At 44.8% G+C, this 19462-nt stretch overlaps 6 protein-coding genes and 2 pseudogenes across 6 annotated transcripts; 2 read left to right on the forward strand and 6 right to left on the reverse strand.

Moving 5' to 3' along the window:
• Positions 1–1537: 1537 nt before the first annotated feature.
• On the reverse strand, positions 1538–2076 carry LOC120423538 (uncharacterized). The gene has a single exon (XM_039587385.2). It carries the CDS (start codon positions 2064–2066, stop codon positions 1584–1586), a length of 483 nt encoding a protein of 160 aa, XP_039443319.1. The 5' UTR covers positions 2067–2076; the 3' UTR covers positions 1538–1583.
• A 141-nt stretch (positions 2077–2217) lies between these two features.
• Positions 2218–2860, reverse strand: LOC120423537 (NPC intracellular cholesterol transporter 2-like). Its single transcript, XM_039587383.2, has 2 exons — positions 2704–2860; positions 2218–2645 (listed from the first exon to the last, which is right to left on the reverse strand). The coding sequence occupies exons 1-2, from the start codon at positions 2795–2797 to the stop codon at positions 2254–2256; spliced, it is 486 nt and encodes a 161-aa protein (XP_039443317.1). The 5' UTR covers positions 2798–2860; the 3' UTR covers positions 2218–2253.
• Positions 2861–7476: 4616 nt separating this feature from the next.
• LOC120423550 (NPC intracellular cholesterol transporter 2-like) lies at positions 7477–7967 on the reverse strand. The gene has a single exon (XM_039587395.2). The coding sequence runs from the start codon at positions 7924–7926 to the stop codon at positions 7492–7494; it is 435 nt and encodes a 144-aa protein (XP_039443329.2). The 5' UTR covers positions 7927–7967; the 3' UTR covers positions 7477–7491.
• A 2580-nt stretch (positions 7968–10547) lies between these two features.
• Positions 10548–11235, reverse strand: LOC120423546 (uncharacterized). The gene is made up of 2 exons (XM_039587394.2): positions 11084–11235; positions 10548–11020 (listed from the first exon to the last, which is right to left on the reverse strand). The coding sequence occupies exons 1-2, from the start codon at positions 11145–11147 to the stop codon at positions 10644–10646; spliced, it is 441 nt and encodes a 146-aa protein (XP_039443328.1). The 5' UTR covers positions 11148–11235; the 3' UTR covers positions 10548–10643.
• A 36-nt stretch (positions 11236–11271) lies between these two features.
• On the reverse strand, positions 11272–11926 carry LOC120423544 (uncharacterized). Its single transcript, XM_039587392.2, has 2 exons — positions 11768–11926; positions 11272–11705 (listed from the first exon to the last, which is right to left on the reverse strand). Exons 1-2 carry the CDS (start codon positions 11832–11834, stop codon positions 11320–11322), a joined length of 453 nt encoding a protein of 150 aa, XP_039443326.1. The 5' UTR covers positions 11835–11926; the 3' UTR covers positions 11272–11319.
• A 131-nt stretch (positions 11927–12057) lies between these two features.
• LOC120423547 (40S ribosomal protein S20-like) lies at positions 12058–13129 on the forward strand (annotated as a pseudogene).
• Positions 13130–13259: 130 nt separating this feature from the next.
• Positions 13260–16045, reverse strand: LOC120423549 (uncharacterized; annotated as a pseudogene).
• Positions 16046–16555: 510 nt separating this feature from the next.
• On the forward strand, positions 16556–17175 carry LOC120423539 (uncharacterized). The gene is made up of 2 exons (XM_039587386.2): positions 16556–16684; positions 16738–17175. Exons 1-2 carry the CDS (start codon positions 16612–16614, stop codon positions 17136–17138), a joined length of 474 nt encoding a protein of 157 aa, XP_039443320.1. The 5' UTR covers positions 16556–16611; the 3' UTR covers positions 17139–17175.
• Positions 17176–19462: the final 2287 nt, after the last annotated feature.

Raw genomic sequence — 19462 nt, forward strand, 5'->3', positions numbered from 1 at the left:
ACTTTGGATCCCTCCAGGAGTACATATTTATTACCAAATAATGACTTCTCACACTGAAACCAATGAAACTCAAGCTTAGTGATGTTTTATACATGGTTTGATAACTTTTTTGTGTGAAAATATCAGTTAAATTCAGGTGTTCCACAATTGTGGGAGGCACAATAACATCCCACAATCATGAAACAGACCATTTGGAGGCAGTGTTTTGCTGCTCTGGACAAAATAGTCTTGGAATGAAGTTTTTGTTCAAAAAGTTATAATTTTACTAGTGAAATAGCAAGATAATGTCCAAATTAAGGTTCTAAAAATAGTAAGGTCGACAGAAAAGCTACTTTTTGCATGCTATTGACAAATTATCATAAAAGTGTTTCGAATTTGTGGGTGTTCCGAATATGTGGGATAACTGTAATAATTACATTTCATTTACATTCTAAGTGGTATGGCTAAATGATTCCAAATGGGTAAATTTTACTTGAATGTTAGAGGATTCAATCGGACAAACTAGGGACCATAGGGACATAGGGAAATTAAATGTTCTGGGAGAAATTTCAAACACTCAAAGTCATTCAAATTTAAGGTTGAAAAACTTGTAGTTTTTCTTTGGTGCTGGCACTTTTCTTGTACCGAACAGGCACAAACATAACAAAAACTATCAGATTATTATCAACAACAGTTTTACAATACTTTTGATTGTTATAAGTCTCATTTTTTGCCAAAATGATTTTAAATTGATTCCGACCTTGTTCTTACATGACCTTGTTGCTCGATTGGAACCCCGATTTGACAGTTCGATTGGAACCCTGAGAGTGACATTTCGCCTCTCCAAGTTTCAAGTTTCAGCCAAATTTATAAGGATTTGGAGAGATGAAACGCAGTATATGTTTTGGTTACACAAAGTAGGGAAATTAAACATAGTTTCTTTAATAACTTAGCGAGGGCTATCAAAACAATTACATGTCTATTAATTATTGAAGACCAACCACATCCAACAATCGATGGGTTTACTTTCGTCCTAACTAAAATGTTAGTTGATTTCACCAAAAAGTTTATTCAAAATCTAATTATTCGCTCTACAGCATTGCCTTGGCGTTCTCGATTACGAGATTCCTACTCGAAACTAGGTGTCCGAAGGCTTGATTGTTGAGGCAATTGCAAACCTCTTTTTGCACCTTAGCTTCCATCCACCCCGCGATTCGAACTGACGACCTTTGTTGAGTCCAACTGCCTACCAGCGACTCCACCGAGACAGGACCCAGGGAGACGACTCCTACACCTGGACTGAGCTAACGACCTAACCACTAGGTTAGACCAGGACCAACATTTACTTTCCTGTCCGACGGAAGGCGTGATCAGACAAATCTCGTCTCAAAATTTGCCACCGGGACCTTCTGGGATCAAACCCAGGCCGACTGGGTGAGAGGCAACCACGCTTACCCCTACACCTCGGTTATTAGTTTACGCGTTTTAAGTCAAATAAGTCTCTCCGTGTAATGGATCTTCTTCAAAACATTTGACCGACTTTTCAAAACAATCAAACTTCCAAAAAACACAACTCCTTACTTTATTACTCAGTCACAAAATGCTTAACCAACGATGCGGGCATCGAACTCCAGACATCCAACCATGGCGTTTCCGTCTCCGCGCAGACCAACCTCAACCTGGACGGTCACTCCGGTCAGCGACAGGGCCTGTCCGCCGTGGTTCAGCTCGTAGTCGAAGGTCTGTCCGGCCGACACGGGGCACGTTCCGGGGGCGGTTCCAACGGCGCAAGCATTCTCCAAACCATCGGGCATCGGGAACGGCACCTGCAGACCGGCCAACCGGACAATGATGTACGTGGACAGGGTGTTGGTGGCGATCGGGCTGGTGATTCCACGGGCGATGGCACTGATCGGGGCTCCGTTCTGGATGTCACAGGGCAGCGAGGTACAACCGTCAACGTCCGTCGACGCCGGCAGCGGGGCTCCGTTTCCGCACTGGCGAACCGGGGTCTGGGCCAGAACCAGGGCAGGCACGAAGGCGGCGATCAGCAGGAACTTGAACATCTTGAGGGCTGTACGGGACATCAACTGGGTCTGTTCGGGTGCACCAATTGGGTTTTATAGCGATGCGTGGGGTCCTTATCAGTTGGGGCTGACGTTATCAAGTGATTAGATAAGCTAGTTCTGTTTTTTTTTTTGGGACATTCGGATACCTCGTAACTCAAACAGGGGTTGGTTTCTTGGAAAAAGGGTTTATTGATCAATCACTGCTCTACGAAAGGAGACGGGCGTCAAACTCCAGACAACCAATGACGGATCCATCGGCCGCAGTGATTCCGACCTCGGCCTGGACGGTAACTCCGGACAGAGTCAGCACCTCATCCTGGAAGCTCAGCGTGTAGTCGAAGGATTGTCCGGCGGAAACGGGGCAGGTTCCGGGGGCGGTACCTTGGGCGCAAACATCCTCGAGACCATCGGGCATCGGGAAGGGAATCTGCAGACCGGCCAACCGGATCACGATGTAGGCCGTCATGGTCGGGGTGTCGACCGGGCTGACAATTCCACGAGCTTCGGCCACCAACGGGGCGCCATGGACGAGGTCACAGGGCAGGGCGGTACAATCGTTGATCTGTACATAGGCCGGCAGACCAGCTCCGTTGGCACCTATAGGCGAAGGGCGTTTACGAGGGGCGCTTAGGGTCTTAACTTGATTTCTACTCACACTGGCGAACCGGAGTCTGAGCCAAAACCAGAGCCGGCACGAAGGCAGCAATCAGGAAGAACTTGAACATCTTGAAGAAGAAAACTAATGCCATGGTCAACAGCTGGGGGTCCTTTTATAGGCCAAAAACGCCACCCATTCGATTAGATAATCCAACCAACAGGTCATCAGTCATCGTTAAGTCATTACAACAGCACTTGGGCTACAAAACAAGCTTTATTTTTAGCCACCAAGCACTTCAGTTCGAAGCAATAAATGCGTCGAACAGCACGCAGGTCACCTGAGAGCCACCATCACCGGTTAGTCCAATCAGTGTCTTGCGAACCTTCGTGGTGAACGGACACTAGAGCTGCGGTATTTTTTACTACCTAAGCTCAGAGTTATTTCAAAACAAAATTCACAGTCTTTTTAAAGACTACCTGAGTTATTTTCCAAAATTCTAAACAGTCTTTTCAAGACTAACCCCGCCTGAAATTTTGTTGTATTTTACAAACGAAGCCATCTTTTTAAGAGAACTTTGCTTGCAAAATGCGTCAAAACAAAGGTAAACGCAAATCTTCTGAAGATTTGGTCGTTACGTCGGTGAAGCGTTTGAACGCTAAACCGGCTAACGGAAACAGAAAAAGAAAACAGCCTCTTCTGAGGTCTGATTCTGATTCTGAATGTGAGGTCAATCCTCCAATTCCATTGACAAACAGTTTCGGTGTTTTATCCGAAACTGATGACAAGGAACCTTCTCCTCGTACTGAGCCTTCTGCCGTCGAGAAACGAGTAAAGGCTCCGCCAATTGTAGTGACTTCCGTCTCCGATTTGGCCAGCTTTCGAACGCAACTGAAGAATTGCAAGGAAACTTGCAATTTGAAGGTTTCGTTCCAGCTTGGTCGAAGAGGAGAATGTCGCTTGTTGACGGAATCTTTACAAGATCACCAAACTTTTGTTGGTTATTTGAAAAACCACAAACACAATTTCTACACGTATGAGACCAAGAATGCTCGGCCATTCAAGGCGGTCTTGAAAGGTCTCTCCAACGACTTGTCGGTGGATGAGATCAAAAACGAACTTAAGGTGTTGCTTGGCTTTGCCCCATCCCAAGTAATACCAATGAAGAAAAAATCAAACGGGAATATTTCTCGCTTTGGTTTGACTTCACAATTTTATCTGATTCATTTCAACAGAAATGAAATCAACAATTTGAAACTTTTGGACAAAGTACAGTTTTTGTTCCATGTACGGGTAAAGTGGGAGCATTTTAAGAAACATGGCGGTAATGGCCAGAATCTGACCCAGTGCCGGCGTTGCCAGGCATTCGGTCACGGTACTGATCATTGCGCCATGGTTCCAAAATGCATGGTTTGCGGGGATTCTTCTCACGACAAGGACAATTGTCCCGTGAAAGAAGTCACCCAATTTAAATGTGCAAATTGTGGTGGAAATCACAAATCAAATTTCTGGGATTGCCCCATCAGAAAAAAGGTTTTGGATTCTCGTGCTAAGCATCAGCCGAAATCCAAACCGAAATTTTCTCAAAGTCAGGTTGTACCTGCATCTTTAAATCAAACGTTCGTGCTGTCTCACTCGAACAATGCTAGAAATACCCCTACCGTGGAAAAGTTAGGTAACAACAATGGCATTTCTTATGCTAACGTCGTTTCGGGTTCGGGTTCATCCACGAATTTTAAATCCTCTACCAATCTTTCTGAAATTGGGCAGGTACCTCAAATCTCATTTGAAAATTTTTCTGCTGGCAACGCTTTGGGATCTTCTGATCTCGGCGATGTTACGTTTGAAAAAATGACTTTTTTGCAAAACTCACTGTTTGGTTTGATTCAAACAATGAGTAATGCTACATCCATGATGGAAGCAATCCAGATTGGATTAAAATTTGCGAATGATGTTGTTCTTACCCTGAAGTTTAATCATGGATCTAAGTAATTCCATCAATATTATGAATTTTAATGCTCGCTCTTTAAAAGCGAAAGAAAATGAATTTTTCAACTTTTTACGAGTTCATAACGTGCATGTTGCTGTTATAACCGAAACATTTTTAAAAACTGGCACTTATTTGAAAAGTGATCCAGATTATAAAGTTATAACTAATAACCGAATGAATCGAAATGGCGGTGGAGTTGCAATAGTTATCCACCGTAGTATGACTTATAGCACGTTACGTGACTTTAAGTTAAAAGTTATTGAAAGTTTGGGCATTGAACTTGAATCTTCTTTTGGGAAAATTATGATTGCAGCTGCATATTTGCCATTCCAATGCACTGGGGAAAATAAAAATTATTTCAAAGGGGATTTGAATAAACTTACTCGGCATAGATCTCGATTTTTGATCATCGGTGATTTTAATGCCAAACACCAATCTTGGAATAATTCTAAAGTAAATTCCAATGGTAAAATTCTGTTCAGAGATTGCACTTCTGGTCTTTATTCGGTTTTATACCCGAATGGGCCAACTTGCTTTTCTTCTGTTAGAAATCCATCAACAATTGATTTGGTGTTGACAAATCAAAGTCAGTATTGTGGTCCTTTAGTGACTCATGCTGATTTTGATTCTGATCATCTTCCAGTAACTTTTTCACTTTCTCATGAAGCAGTTACCAGACCCAATAGTTCTGTGTTTAATTACCACAAAGCTAATTGGGACAGGTATCAGCATCATATTGAGAATAATTTAAATCATGATTTTGTTTTAGAAACCAAAGCTGATATTGATTCAGCCTTGGAATCTTTAACTAATGCAATTTTGGATGCTAGGAATATTGCTATTCCTGAAGTCCAAGTCAAATTTGATTCTCCCATTATTGATGACGATCTTCAGCTTCTGATTCGTCTGAAAAATGTTCGCCGAAGACAGTATCAACGTTCTCGTGATCCTGCACTGAAGCGAATTCAAAAAGATTTGCAAAAGGTTATTGACCACAGATTCACTCTCCTGCGAAATGAAAAGTTCGCAAGAGATGTCGAACAAATTAAACCTTATTCCAAACCTTTTTGGAAACTTTCAAAGGTTCTTAAGAAACCTCAAAAACCCATCCCTTCTTTAAAAGATGGTGATAATATTCTATTAACTAATGGGGAAAAAGCTCAAAAACTTGCTCAGCAGTTTGAGAGTGCTCATAATTTCAACTTGAATGTTTTGAGTCCTATTGAAAATCAAATTTCAATAGAATTTCAGAATATTGTTGAACAAGAATTTTCATCAGATGAAGTTTTTAATACGGATCTGAATGAAATAAAATCTATTATCAAAAAATTTAAAAATATGAAAGCCCCTGGTGAGGATGGCATTTTTTACATTTTAATTAAAAAATTACCAGAAGCAACTTTAAGTTGCTTGGTCAAAATTTTCAACAAATGTTTTGATTTGGCATATTTTCCCAGTAGTTGGAAAAATGCCAAAGTAATTCCGATTTTGAAACCGGATAAAAATCCTGCTGAAGCCTCAAGCTATCGGCCCATTAGTTTGCTTTCATCTATTAGTAAATTATTCGAAAGAATAATTCTTAATAGAATGATGACGCACATTAATGAAAATTCAATTTTCGCTGATGAGCAGTTTGGATTTCGCCTTGGGCATTCAACTACTCATCAGTTGTTGAGAGTTTCAAATTTAATTCGAAGCAACAAATCTGAGGGCTATTCTACTGGCGCTGCTCTTCTAGACATAGAAAAAGCATTTGACAGTGTTTGGCATAAAGGTTTGATTGCGAAATTGAAAAGGTTTAATTTTCCGATTTATATCGTGAAAATTATTCAAAATTATTTGACGGATCGTACTCTGCAGGTATGTTATCAGAATAGCAAATCTGATCAACTACCTGTACGTGCTGGCGTCCCTCAAGGAAGCATTTTGGGTCCAATTTTATACAATATTTTTACTTCTGACTTGCCTGATTTGCCCCCAGGATGTCAGAAATCACTTTTTGCTGATGACACAAGCATCTCCGCCAAAGGCAGAAGCCTTCGTGTCATCACAAGAAGATTACAAAAAAGCTTGGATATTTTCAATTCTTATTTGAAAGAATGGAAAATTACTCCAAATGCTGCAAAAACTCAACTTATTATTTTCCCTCACAAACCAAGGGCTGATTTTCTTAAACCAAAAAGTCATCACATTATAAAGATGAATGAGGTAAATTTAAAGTGGGAGGATCAAGTGAAATATCTTGGACTTGGTTTTGACAAAAACCTTACTTACAAGGATCACATTGAAAGTATCCAGGTTAAATGTAACAAATATATTAAATGTTTGTATCCACTTATAAACAGGAATTCTAGACTTTGTCTCAAGAATAAACTGTTAATTTATAAACAAATTTTCAGACCTGCCATGCTTTATGCTGTGCCGATCTGGACAAGCTGTTGCTTAACCAGGAAGAAAAAACTTCAGAGGATTCAGAACAAAATTCTGAAAATGATTCTGAAACTTCCTCCCTGGTTCAGCACCAGTGAACTTCATCAATTAGCCGAAGTTGACACTTTGGATGTTATGTCCAATAAGATAATTGATGCATTTCGACAAAAATCATTGCAGTCTTCAGCTGCATTGATCCGCTCTTTATATAGTTTATAAGTTAGTTTTAAGGTATCCCTTTTCCCTTTTGTACATGTAGGACCTCCTACATTTGAAATCACTGAATAGCGAAAGCTACAATATTTCATGAATAAATGAAAGTTGCTAGTATTTAAAATTGAGGTGAAAAGTCATCGTTTGTGATTGGACACTCAATAATATTTTAACTGAATGAATGTACATGGAAAAGAAATTTGAATAAATATAAATTAAAAAAAAAAAAAAAAAAAAAAACCGGTTAGTCCAACCTCAATCTGCACCGTAACGCCGGTCATTCCCAGCGATTGACCAGCAAAGTCCAGCGTGTAGTCAAAGCTATCTCCAGCCGCAACCGGGCAGGTCCCCGGAGGAGTTCCCGCCACACAGGCGTCCGCCAGCTCCGGTGGCAGCGGGAACGGAATCTGCAGACCGGCCAGCCGCACCGTTATGAACGAGTTTAAGCTGGCCGTCGCGACCGGACTGGTGATTCCTTCGGCGAACGCTACCACGGGGGCACCATCCACAAGCGTGCAGGGCATTGCCGTACAGTCGTTGATGATGACCGAGGCCGGCAGGGGCGCTCCGTTGCCACACTGACGGACCGGAGTCGTCTGGGCCAGAGCCAGCGCCGGCACGAGCGCAGCGATCAGGAAGAACTTTAGCATGTTGGGGGTTTGTTCCGAGGTTACCTGGAAACTGAGCGCGGTGACCGTGGTCAGGGGCCTTATATAACCTACCGTGGGGGGTGGTCCCCTTGCATCCGGCTGAGAGTGCAGATTAGATAATCCCCAAGTGGTCCCTGCTTGACACGATTGACCCCCCGACAGATATTCTTGAAATCCATTGCGACTCAATTTGTAGTTTAATAGTTCAAGGGACCAAACTTACAGAACGACGCCATTTTGGGGCCGATGTCTATTTTGGGCCATATCAAGATGCAACCCGTCAAGGTTAGCAACTCGACAGGTACAATCGGACCGTTATCGGTCAATCGGTTGCAATTTTGCAAAAGTCGCCAAAAAGTTATCAGCCAGCATGTGTTGTATGATTGCAATCGGAGAACGAACGGCGCGATCAGGGCATCTTTTGTTTGTTTTGGGAAAACAGAACACACGTAACAGCGTCATTACAGGGGGTCTGATAAGATAAAGTTTTTTTTTTAATATTTCTCAGTGAAAATTATTTTAAGCATTTTTTTTTTTAAATTAAGCTATCAACGCTTTGGGTTCAATGATGATCAGTTTGAAAATCAGACTAAAAAATAATGATTATTTTTCAAATTGTCAATATAGAATCCCCTGGAGTTTTTTGTTATTGTATTATTGTATTATTGTATTATTGTATTATTGTATTATTGTATAATTGTATTATTGTATTATTGTATTATTGTATTATTGTATTATTGTATTATTGTATTATTGTATTATTGTATTATTGTATTATTGTATTATTACTTTATTGTATTTTTGTATTACACTCAAACTCCGATGGTTCGACACCAACTGTTGTCAAAAGAACGAGGTCACTTTTTAGTTTGACGCCCCTTTTACACGGAGTTCACACACACACACACACACACACACTACCAAACGTTGGCTTTGATAGTGTGCGTGAGCACCGTGTAAAAAATGACAGTTCGTCACTTTTTAGTTTGACTTTGAGCAACCAACGGGGTACAAACTAAAAAAGTGTCAAACGAAGAAGTGACCAACCACCGGGGGTTGAGTGTATTGTACTATTTATTTTTATTTTTGTGTTATTGTATTTTTTTAGTATCGTATTTTTGTTTAATTGCATTTTAAAATTTTGGTATTTTCATATTTTTCGTATTTTTGTGTTCAAGTATTTGTGTATGTTTTTTTGATTTAGTCTTTTTTGTATTTTGTTTTTTTTTATGTTTACAAAATATTTAACAAACACTTATTTTAAAAATATGGTTTCGCATCCATACTTGACAGAAAGTATCTTCTTAGATAGCTCGTTCCCTGGGGCCACCGCTGATTTATCGAATGACAGTTCTTTGTTTCATTGTTCGATATGAAAACTCAAAAAAGTAGTCAAAAACTATTCTGTGTAATTTTTTTTATTGCTGCATGCTAAAATTTAAACACATATTACCAAATGAGGGTTAATTATTTTTCCTATAATTTAACACATCTTGATCGATTACATGGGTGCATACCTTAAGGCGATTTTGTAATGACCCCAAATTAAATTCATAAACAAAACCATTTAAACTTCAACCTAACAAAATGGCAAATTCCATTCATAAACTAAATTTGGCGGGGGCTGCAAATCTGATGCAAACTAAACTTTCCCATAATTCCTTCTCTCTGATTTGCTGCTGGCTAGCGGGTATTGGATTGGACCTCACTTATACCTCATAATAATAAGCAGGGCTTTTGATTTGTTAAGACTTTTTTATTTATGATACAAATTTTGTTTAGTTAGTTTTTACATGGGACTTGATTTCTAAGGTCTGTTTCAGCGAAACAGTGCATCATCATCATCATCATCATCATCATCATCATTTTTTTTCCACAAGCTGCAAACACTCACTAACTTGCTCTATTTCAAAGTTGCGAGTGACATGTTAGATTATCTCAACGATGATTTACATTGAACTGCTTATGATCAAGGCATATTCATGGTCAAACAACATTCAGGTAACGCTCACTCTAAATCGTGAACTGTCAAAAAGAAATCAATCTTAAAGGTGTCTGGGTGGGTCCCACGGTGAAATAATGTTTATTTCTGGAGCAACATTTGAAGAGGGCGCATAAGCATTTTGACAGCCAGAACTATTTGGCAAATTCAGAGCCAACAAGTAACTATTTGACAAAACTCGCAGTGTTATAAAGTTGCTGAGAAGGCCCACTAACTTGGACTTCGCACTAATTTATTGCTATCGATCGCACTATTGCGACTTGTCAAACTGGCTTGGAAAATTTCAAATTTCCTAAAAAATGATCAAAGCGAGCCGAGGTTACCCGCTTGTTTTTCAGCTGTCAATCGCAATTTTGAAGTGCGGAAGTCTAGTTTGGTGGAAAATGCGACTGGAAATGTAAATAAACAACCGCTGGTTGCCTAGTTTTTCAAACTCTTGTTGTCAAAAGTGCTAGAGAAAAGTGCGGGCTAAATCCAAGTTTCCGTGCAAGGTTCAATATTGTTTAATATTTCGAGTTTTGCGAAAAAGTTTCCTGTTTTCTCGGAATTTGCAAAATAGTTCAAGCTGTCAAAATGCTTATCCGCCCTTTTTTCGTGTTGCTCCAGATTTATACCAAAGTTTTTTTTTTTTATGAAATGTTTATTTATTTTTTTCCTTTGGGGGGTAAGGCCACAATTGGTCCAACCTGCCAAATGTTTAAACATTCACGCCCCTCTAAATCAGCCTGACATCTGCCGCAAAGCAGGTCGCCTTCGCGCCGCCATCACCGGTGATCTCGAACCGCATCCGGACGGTGACGCGCGTCAACGGTGCCTCCACCGGGGCAGTTCCGGTCAACGTTACCTCCTGCCCGGCTGCAAGCGGACAGCTTGCGTCAATGTTGGCACACCCGTCACGCAGATGCTCCGGCGTCTCGTACGGCACGTTGAAGTCACCAAGCCGAGCGGAAGCCTCCACCGTCAGCGTGTTGGTGGCCATCGGAGGGGCGAAGCGGACCGAGAAGTTGAAGTCGGTCAGGTTGGGAACCTCGCACGGCATCACGTTGCAGCCGGGCACGGTGACCAGGGTGGGATGGGGGTAGTCATCGCCACCTGTGTGGGGTTGGGACGGTGTGGTTACTTGGGTTTGAGGTTATGTTTTGGGTGTTTACTTACAGCGGTGAACTTCCAGGGCGGTTGCCGCACCGAGGACGGCTAGCAGGATTAATAATTTCACCATGGTGTAAGCGGTAGCGGTGACGGACTGAACGAATTCGCAACTACCAGGTGATGTTTTGTAGCCTGGTGATTTCCCCCAATTTAGATTAGATAACACCGCGGGTCGTGAAGGATAAGAAGTCTGGTTTTGACAGGTAGTTACAGCATTTTTTTTATTGAGCAATTAAGTACGTTTAAGCTGGAACAATGGTAGCCGACGAGCGGAAGCAGAACAGCGGCGCTCCATCGGCGGCTGTCAGCTGAAGTCGCAGATCTACGGTCACGTCGGCAAACGGAGCCGAGGCCGGAGTGCTCAGGTGGTAGTTGATGAACTCACCGGCCTGGATCGGGCAGCCTCGTCCCTTGAAGAAGTTGCACGCGTTGCGCTGTTCCACCGGAAGGTCGTAGGGCACGCGGAAGTTTCCGAGGAAGATATCCAGGGTGGCCTCGACGGTGGCCGAGGCCCGGTCGGCAATAAAGTCCAGATCCATGTCGACCATGCCGCCCATCGGGATCACGCACGGTTCCTGGACGCAGTCGAGGACGCGAACTTCCTGCGGGACCGGGGCGTTGTTTTCACCTGGAGACAGACCAATGGAACCATGGTTGGAGGAGTTCCTGCGGATCACTTATTGAACTTACATGGTCGAACGGCTAACCCAAAAACGGCTGCCGGCAGCAGGATGGCCAGAATTGTGGATTTGAACATCGTGGATTTGTGTTAAACTGCCCGCGTGTCTTGACTGCTAGGGGCAATGGTCGGTACTGGGATCGGAATGTATTGCGGACGGTCAAGTCTTGTTGGTTTAGACTCTGGCGAACAGCCGATTCGGTTTATCAGTGATTTATACCGGTGACGACATTAAATGGGTTATCTGAATTGGTCGACAATAATTGTACATGCGTAACCGAGGGGTGGTTCACTTCTGCCTTGGTCGAGCGTTGACATTCCTTTTTAAAAAAAATTCGGCGTTCGCTCCTCTTTATTTCACCTTATCCAACCCTATCTGACCTTTTTTGCTTTAACGCGCCTTAGCTCGCCTTTTCTGTTGCCTTTTCTTGCGTTCGCACCTCAGACTGCTCGATTTTTTTGACAACGAGAAATGTCAAGAGCAAATGACAGATCTCGTTGTCAAATCAGTCGAGCAGTTTGTTTTGATCTTTTCATTTTTTCACGTTCACATTTGTTGGCCAAAGGAACCTGTGCCGCGGAGTAAATGGTATTACGCGGCTACCGGTGGCCAAGCCGGAGGAGCATCTGATAATAAGCTAGTCAGTGGCAGGGGAGAAATCATGGTCAATTCTAGGTGATCACGCTTGATTTTTACTGTCGGCAACTGGGCGGAAGAAGATGACCGTCCATGAAAATCGTGCAAAATGGTCGCCACTAGAAAGGACATCGAAAAGGCCGCGACCCTTCACCAGAACCGCGTCACGCTGACCTTGCGCAATGTCCGCAGCCTGGAGAAGGTGTGCGCTGACCTGCGGTGATGGTTCCAAAAAGATCGCTACCAGATGCGCCTGCACAAGCGTATCATCGATCTGCACTCGCCGTCCGAGATCGTCAAGCAGATAACCTCGATCAACATCAAGCCAAGTGTAGAGGTCAAGGTCACCATCGCCGATCCTTAAGCTGGATAGTTCCACCACAATCCGGAATGTGAAGCAGATTTCCGGCGATGGCCGGCGGTAGAGAGCGTAAAAGGTCCAACGCGGATATTTGAGGCCTTTGCTGCTCCGGCTGGGCGTTTGCAAACACCAACACGCAAATAAACTTTTTGTATTAAAAACTTTCACAAAACAAAACACAAAATGAATTCCTTCAGTGAAACCCACAAAGTACAAATCGCTCAAAAGGCCGGTCACATCTTCAGATTAGATTACTTCATCGGCATTGCTATTCAACTTCCCCATGTGAGTCCACCACGTGCATAGAAAGAAAAGTGTTGCATGTCGATGATTTTATATTGCATGACTTTATTTTCTAATTTTTCTGAATAAAAACGTGCAGAAAAGTGTAAGAGGTTTTTCCATACAATTATTAGTATTATTAGTATCGTTTTTTTTGTAAACCCTATTAAATCCTATTAAAATATCGCCGTGTCGAGTTCGTTGATGTACTTTTTGAAACTGATGTCATATGCGGATCTGAGTTGAGTTGAGTCGTTCAGTGCAGATCAGGTTCCCGTACTCTGCGCCTTGTAGTTAATGAACCTTTTCGAATATTTACTCAGCTCCAACCTTTTTTTCGTTCAGCTGCTTTCTTGGCTCAAACTGCCAGACAATACTGGCACACGTTATGCACGTTCTTCAACGGCTCCGCTTCAACCTGGACTAAAATATGTATCCTGGTGGCAATCTGTGATGCTCTCCTAGTCTGGCGGTCATCAAATCATCGAAGGTCGACGACCGCAATCCAAATTCTACGCAGGTACCTGCATCTCAGCACCCTGAAGGTTCTTGTGCTTTCGTGCAAGCTGAAGGTGCCGCGGTGGTAACAGGCCACGCAACCAGAATTCTACCGGAAGTCCGCCGTAGAGAGAGGACGGCCCTCCTGAACACGGTCGAGTTGCGGAAACGCGGGCTGCTGCTGGGACGCGCACAAAAAACTGCCAGGAGGACGACTCTTCGGAACGCGGGCCACTGCTGGGAGGATGACCTTCCGGAACGCAGACGAGTTGCCGAAACACGGGCTGGCTAGAAAGCACAAAAACCACTGCCGGGAGAACGAGCTGGAAACGGTTGAAAAAAAAAACAGATACCAAAATAAACATCGTTTGGCGGAGGAGCACCGGGGGCGCTTGAACCTACGGCATATCCGGTCGACATGATTGGAAGAATGTGGGCAGCGATGGAGATCGGAGCATTAGCTGTTGGACTTGGAGAAGAGGTTTGTCCTGGAGTCGGTGTGTAGGTCGGCGCTCCGTTGGTTTTTATTGGACGATATCGAGGCACTGGTCGAGATCGACGTGGTCGGAGGTCCGTGCGGTTGGCTTAGCGTGGGATATCCCGAACCTGGATTTTTTTGCTGGGTTTCTCCGCATCGACCGCGAACCCTTTTCGCCACCACCCGCGGCGGACGCTTCGTCTGTAGGATCGTCGTGTTTGTCGCGTTTGTCATCGGATCGTCCGCGCCTCCTTCGGCGGCCTTGCATGCCCAGTTGACTACTTGGCCTGCTCCTCGTTCAGATACAGGCCGGAGGCGGTCACCTCGACGGTGCCCTTACCGATCCGGACCACGTACAATACTTCGTTGATGGTTTCGTTCCGCTTGACCTCGTCGACGAAACCGGCCTCGTAGGTGTCGCCTCCGGTGAACGCGTGTACGGCGTGGCCGACGATCGGGAGCGTGTCCTTGTCGCCGATCACGATGACGTCCTTGGAGAGGGCCTTCGAGGCACCGTCCTCGAACAGCATCATGAACTTGTTGTCTCCCTTGTGACCTTGCCTGCATTGTACTTTGGGTCGGACCACCGCGCCATACAGCACAACCAATCGTCCTGGTTCACTTGCGGTTCCGGCTCGGCAGGTACGGGTGTGTCCGGTTTCTGCTTCTTGGCGCTCTTCGAGGAGGCTTGCTTCGACTTCGGACTCGGTGCGGGGTCGCTTCTTTCCTGGACCACATTTCGGTGGTTGTTTTGGGCGTCTTCGCGTTGGAACTGCTTTGGTCCAGTTCCGCGTCCGATAGCTCATCATCCTTGCTGAGCGCCCGCTTGATCTTGGTGAATTCCTCGATCATCAACTTGGCCCCTCGGACGGTGTGCTTAACCTTGAATAGTGGTGCCTTCGACTGGCTGGAGATTGTCCCCGAACTGTCCGTTGCGCTTGAGTGTGAATCGGCGGCCGGTCTCGCCGAAGGCAGCTGGAACGGGCCAAGACTTCCCACGCTACCGTTGGAGGACTGCTTTGACGAGTCAATTCCTGTCAGATCTTGGGTGGACCCGGCCAAACCGGGCGCTGCCAGCTTGTTCTCGATCACCTTCTCCACCGACAAGAACTGCAACTCCGTTCCGTCGAACCATACGCTGACCTCGTACAGCGCATCCTCGGAAGTCAGTGCCTGGGTGAGGTCAAGCTTGTTGGCGGCGGTGGTTGTCGTTGTGGTCGAGGCTGCAGTGGTCGTCACATTTGCTGGCGTCTGCACGGCAGATTTATCGTCTAGCTCGGATCCTGACGTGGAGGAGATTCCGTTGAATTTGGGCGTTGCTGGCGTACAGGTTGGTCTCCTCTGCGAGAGAATAATATTCATTAAATAACACTTCCCTGCAATCCAATCTCCCACCCGGTGCAACAAACCTGTACACGAATCGACCTCCGACGATTTCAGACTGCTTTCTTCTTTCACCGACGAGGCAACAGATTCCTTGCTTGTTTCGGGAGCATCCTTCTTGAGCTCCGGCTCCTTCGCTGCAACAGCCGGCCGTTGAATTGTCCGCCACGATGGCGCCGTGCTCCTTCTCGTCCTCCTGGTGGCTGTTGTCTACCGAGGGTCGCGTAATCTTGCTCACGCTCTCCGAGCTGATTTCGAACTGCTTCTGGATCGGCCGCGTTTGGTGTGCTGCTTCCGTTCGAGATCAAATCCAACCGCTGCTTTAACCGGTCGGTCATTCTGTCCGAGCTGGGCAGCGAACACTCGATGCTGTCGTCCAGCACCTTGGACTCATCGGCGGCCGGCGCCGGCGGCACTTCCTCAGCGTCCGTATACAGAAACACGCCAAAATCACCGAGTTTCTTGTTGCTTTTTATTTTGACAATCAAACTGCTAGAAAAAAATCAAAACAAAACACCGAGTTGCCAAACTTGAGGAAAAACTGCTCGATCTGTTTTGGCAGGGTTGCAAGATCGATTTCTTGTAGCTTTTCGTTCGAGCAGAAACAAGCCGCCCTACGAGCGCTAACGCGCGTTAGCTTGCCTTTTCATGCCTTCTCGTGGCGTTGTGAAAAAATCGTCGCCTTGTGAAGCGTTCTCAAATTTCGAGCTACTTTTTGTGCGTTTTGTTGTTCTAACGCGAAGTGAGCTACCCCTCGTGCGTAACACTAAATATCAATGATTTGGTCGTTTAGTCGAGTCATTACCCCGTGCCGAAGCTTGGGTTTTTCTAGAATTCATTACGCACAAATCAGAAGGTGATTTGCCAATTTACGTCAAATGGACTACGCAAAATACACCTTGCAGTTGCAATTCCAACCCTGCGATTAACGTTTTCACACCTTCAGCATCAATTGCCTTGAATCAAAGTAAACAATGCTGAAGGTAAGGTGTTCACCGACTGTCAAACACACAGTATCAACATTTGTTACATTTGTTTAATCAGTACCAAAACAAAAGAATTTGAAAAAAAAACCGTTAACCCCACCGACTGACCACAACAGCTGCAAGCAAGATAAGCTCAGGTGACCAGATAAGACCGATAAGACCCGACTCCTTTATAGGGTGAATCGATAACCGAAATCTGGTCCCATGTCAGTCTTGCACTGTTTATCAGCATGGTCGCGCGGAACTTTCTCTTGCTGGCCACTTTGGCACCAGCTCTGGTGCTAGGACTGAATCCAGCTCCTTGTAAGTGACTCAAAGCCTGTAAGTTCTTCAAAAATCTCAACGTACCCTCTCAGGCATCCGCAACTCAGGTCCACTTCCGGCCGAGGTACGCGTCGTCGGATGTCCCCCATCAACACCCCAGGAACCGTGCGTCGTCCCCATCGGGTCCACCGTGGACAGCGAGATCGATTTCGTGCTGCAGCGTCCCACGACCAGCCTTCGCGCCACGCTCGAGATGTTCCTCGGTGACTTCCGGATCCCGTGGAGCCTGCCGGAAGCCCAGCAAGACGCCTGCCAGGATCTGATGGGCGGGGTGACCTGCCCGTTGACTACCGTCGGCCAACGCATCAAGTACAACCTGGTGACGGAGGTGTCCGCGCCCTTCGCCGGCGTCACCGTCGACATGGAGCTGATGCTGACCGACGACCAGGGCCAGTCGGTGTTTTGCTACCGGTCGCAGGCGACCGTCGTTTGAAAAAGTAAAATTGTTTTCCGTTTTTGCACTCGCAGAAGTTGGTCTTTGATTTTCCTCGGAACGATGACGACGACGACCGGACCACAAATCCGTCATCCATTATGCATACGAAATCGCAAATACTTTAATGGAAAAAGTCTTAACAGAGACTGGGAAAGTGAGGTTGGAATTCAAGTTGAGTGTGTTCATCCCAGTTGGCGACGCCGTCGCCGACGGAGTTTCGTTAGCTGTCAGTTGCAGGGGTGTGCTAATAAACCACGTGTGTTTGTGGAATGCTCTCGATTACAGTCATTACCCTAACCTCACATTTCTGCTGAGTTGCCGGAAGCATTTCTCAGGAACGGTACTATACTTACCTATTATTGCCTTTTTGCCTAATTAAAATCACCTTCGCGTAATCGAGCGACACTATTTTGATTGCGAATTTCCTTGGAAATCCAAGCAGGCATTGCGTGCACTAAATTTGACGTTTCAGAAGGGGTGACGACAGTGCTGCCGCCAGCTGGCTGCGTCGGAATTAGCGCAAAGTTGAAAGTTTTTAACCCACGCGGGACTTTGCGGGTGCGGTTTTTCAAACTGTAATCGGACACGATAATGGACCTTCCGGCGGGATGGTTGTGCGGAAGGATTCGGGGGGGGGGGGGGGGGGGGGGCGGATTATGCGATTTAGTTGGGAGCTAATTTGGTATGTAATTGATACGTTAAAATGTTTTCGGTTGGGATAACAGCAGTGGAGAATTTGTTTTATTTAACTTGAAGTTTTTCTACGTGCAAGTTCAAAATCAATCAATTTTCGTAAAAACCGAATTTACTCAGAAATTAGTTAATGGGAAATCTGTCAGATTTGAGTGAATTTAGTTCAGAATGCAACGAAAATTGACTGAAACTCATCTAGATCTGAGTTACATTTACTCAAATCAGACGGTAACTAATTACACATTTCTGAGTTTTTGACGAAACATGAGCGATTTTAAATTGGAGTGTATATCAAAAAGTGATAGCTGCAAATAATAAATCAATTTAAAACAATAAAAATAAAACCGCAGCTTAAGACAAAGCCGTTCCACACAATGGGCTCACCTCAATAATCCATTTTATCAATTGTCACCTGCATCAAGTGCACAGTTGGCCAAAAGATTACCGCGGTCACCACAATTTGCAAACTTTGCGGAGCATCGTTCCTTTCAACCCGCAACCGCAAAAGTGTCACTAATTCTTGGTCGAACACAATTGCGATGTCGCACGTCGCGCGCGGATTACGTTACCACACCAGACAAACGTCAAAAAGTGCATTGTTTTTAATCCCTGAGCGTTGACAGCAGTGATGCAGTGCGCGTTGCATACCATGCAGGCGCAACAGCAAACGGTAAGCCTCTTTCGCGCGAGGATTTTGCACTTGTTGTGAGAACAAGTGACGCATCGATTTTCTTCTCCTCCTCCTCCTCCTCTTAGACGGATTGAAAGTGGGGAAAGTGTCAAACTTCCTAAATAAAATTTCGCCATATTAGGATCGAAATTTCATCAGTCACATGTCTGTGCACCTCCACCTCTCTTGAAATCGCAGTAGCCTTGGAAAAAGAGCGAACTGGGAACGGGGAATTGATCCTTTAAAAATGGGAACACTGATCGGATTATCCGACTCTTCGACTGAACGAAGCAGGCAACGGCGGCGGCAAGATGAAAGGCAGACGCAATTTTTCACAAAAGAATGAAAAATATAGAAAGAGAAATCTTTCTTCCCGGGGTTTTGCCGAGATCTCACATGAGCTATAATTCCATCAAAAAGAGGTGCACTTGCGGCAAATGACATTACCGGCGCCAATTTCCCCGCAGCTTTCACCGACTTCAAATGAACCGGATAAATTTAATCTTCTGGAAATCGAAGTTAATCACAGCTGGCAACACTGCCGCGATGACAAGCTCGCTCAAGCAATATTTGAAAATTAGACTCAAATTCCCGGAAAAATAAACTTCCCCTTATCCAACCAAACAATGCCCGTAATTTGCAACCGTTCAGAACGCATCGAAAAATGTTTAATATCAATTAACGGCCGCATTGTTTTCCACTTGCGCTGTCAAAATTGGCCACCCGTCAAAGTTGGCCATGGCAACGCCGACGGTCGCACGACCCCCAGGCCCGGGAAGAGCACAGAATTGCTCACTAATTACCCCTCGTCACAAGGGGCCAGAAGCCAGAAAATTAAATTGCGACGTGGTAATAACTTCACGGCTGACTGCGATGAAACATTTTCATGATGACGATGATGAAGGATGTTTGACGTAACACACATGACAGTCGAGCAACAGGTTTTTAGGACCGTTCT

The sequence above is a fragment of the Culex pipiens genome, chromosome 1, assembly GCF_016801865.2.
Source record: "Culex pipiens pallens isolate TS chromosome 1, TS_CPP_V2, whole genome shotgun sequence".
In the NCBI taxonomy this organism is placed as follows: Eukaryota; Metazoa; Arthropoda; class Insecta; order Diptera; family Culicidae; genus Culex; species Culex pipiens.

Bases quoted from the DNA above. Each gene is read 5' to 3' on its own strand.
- LOC120423544 (XM_039587392.2), bottom strand. From the start codon at position 11,834: ATGTTCAAATCCACAATTCTGGCCATCCTGCTGCCGGCAGCCGTTTTT. The intron at 11,706-11,767 runs GTAAGTTCAATA...GTCTGTCTCCAG, and splicing joins TGGGTTAGCCGTTCGACCAT to GTGAAAACAACGCCCCGGTC.
- LOC120423538 (XM_039587385.2), bottom strand. From the start codon at position 2,066: ATGTCCCGTACAGCCCTCAAGATGTTCAAGTTCCTGCTGATCGCCGCC.
- LOC120423550 (XM_039587395.2), bottom strand. From the start codon at position 7,926: ATGCTAAAGTTCTTCCTGATCGCTGCGCTCGTGCCGGCGCTGGCTCTG.
- LOC120423537 (XM_039587383.2), bottom strand. From the start codon at position 2,797: ATGGCATTAGTTTTCTTCTTCAAGATGTTCAAGTTCTTCCTGATTGCT. The intron at 2,646-2,703 runs GTGAGTAGAAAT...CTTCGCCTATAG, and splicing joins TCAGACTCCGGTTCGCCAGT to GTGCCAACGGAGCTGGTCTG.
- LOC120423539 (XM_039587386.2), top strand. From the start codon at position 16,612: ATGGTCGCGCGGAACTTTCTCTTGCTGGCCACTTTGGCACCAGCTCTG. The intron at 16,685-16,737 runs GTAAGTGACTCA...GTACCCTCTCAG, and splicing joins AGGACTGAATCCAGCTCCTT to GCATCCGCAACTCAGGTCCA.
- LOC120423546 (XM_039587394.2), bottom strand. From the start codon at position 11,147: ATGGTGAAATTATTAATCCTGCTAGCCGTCCTCGGTGCGGCAACCGCC. The intron at 11,021-11,083 runs GTAAGTAAACAC...AACCCCACACAG, and splicing joins CGCCCTGGAAGTTCACCGCT to GTGGCGATGACTACCCCCAT.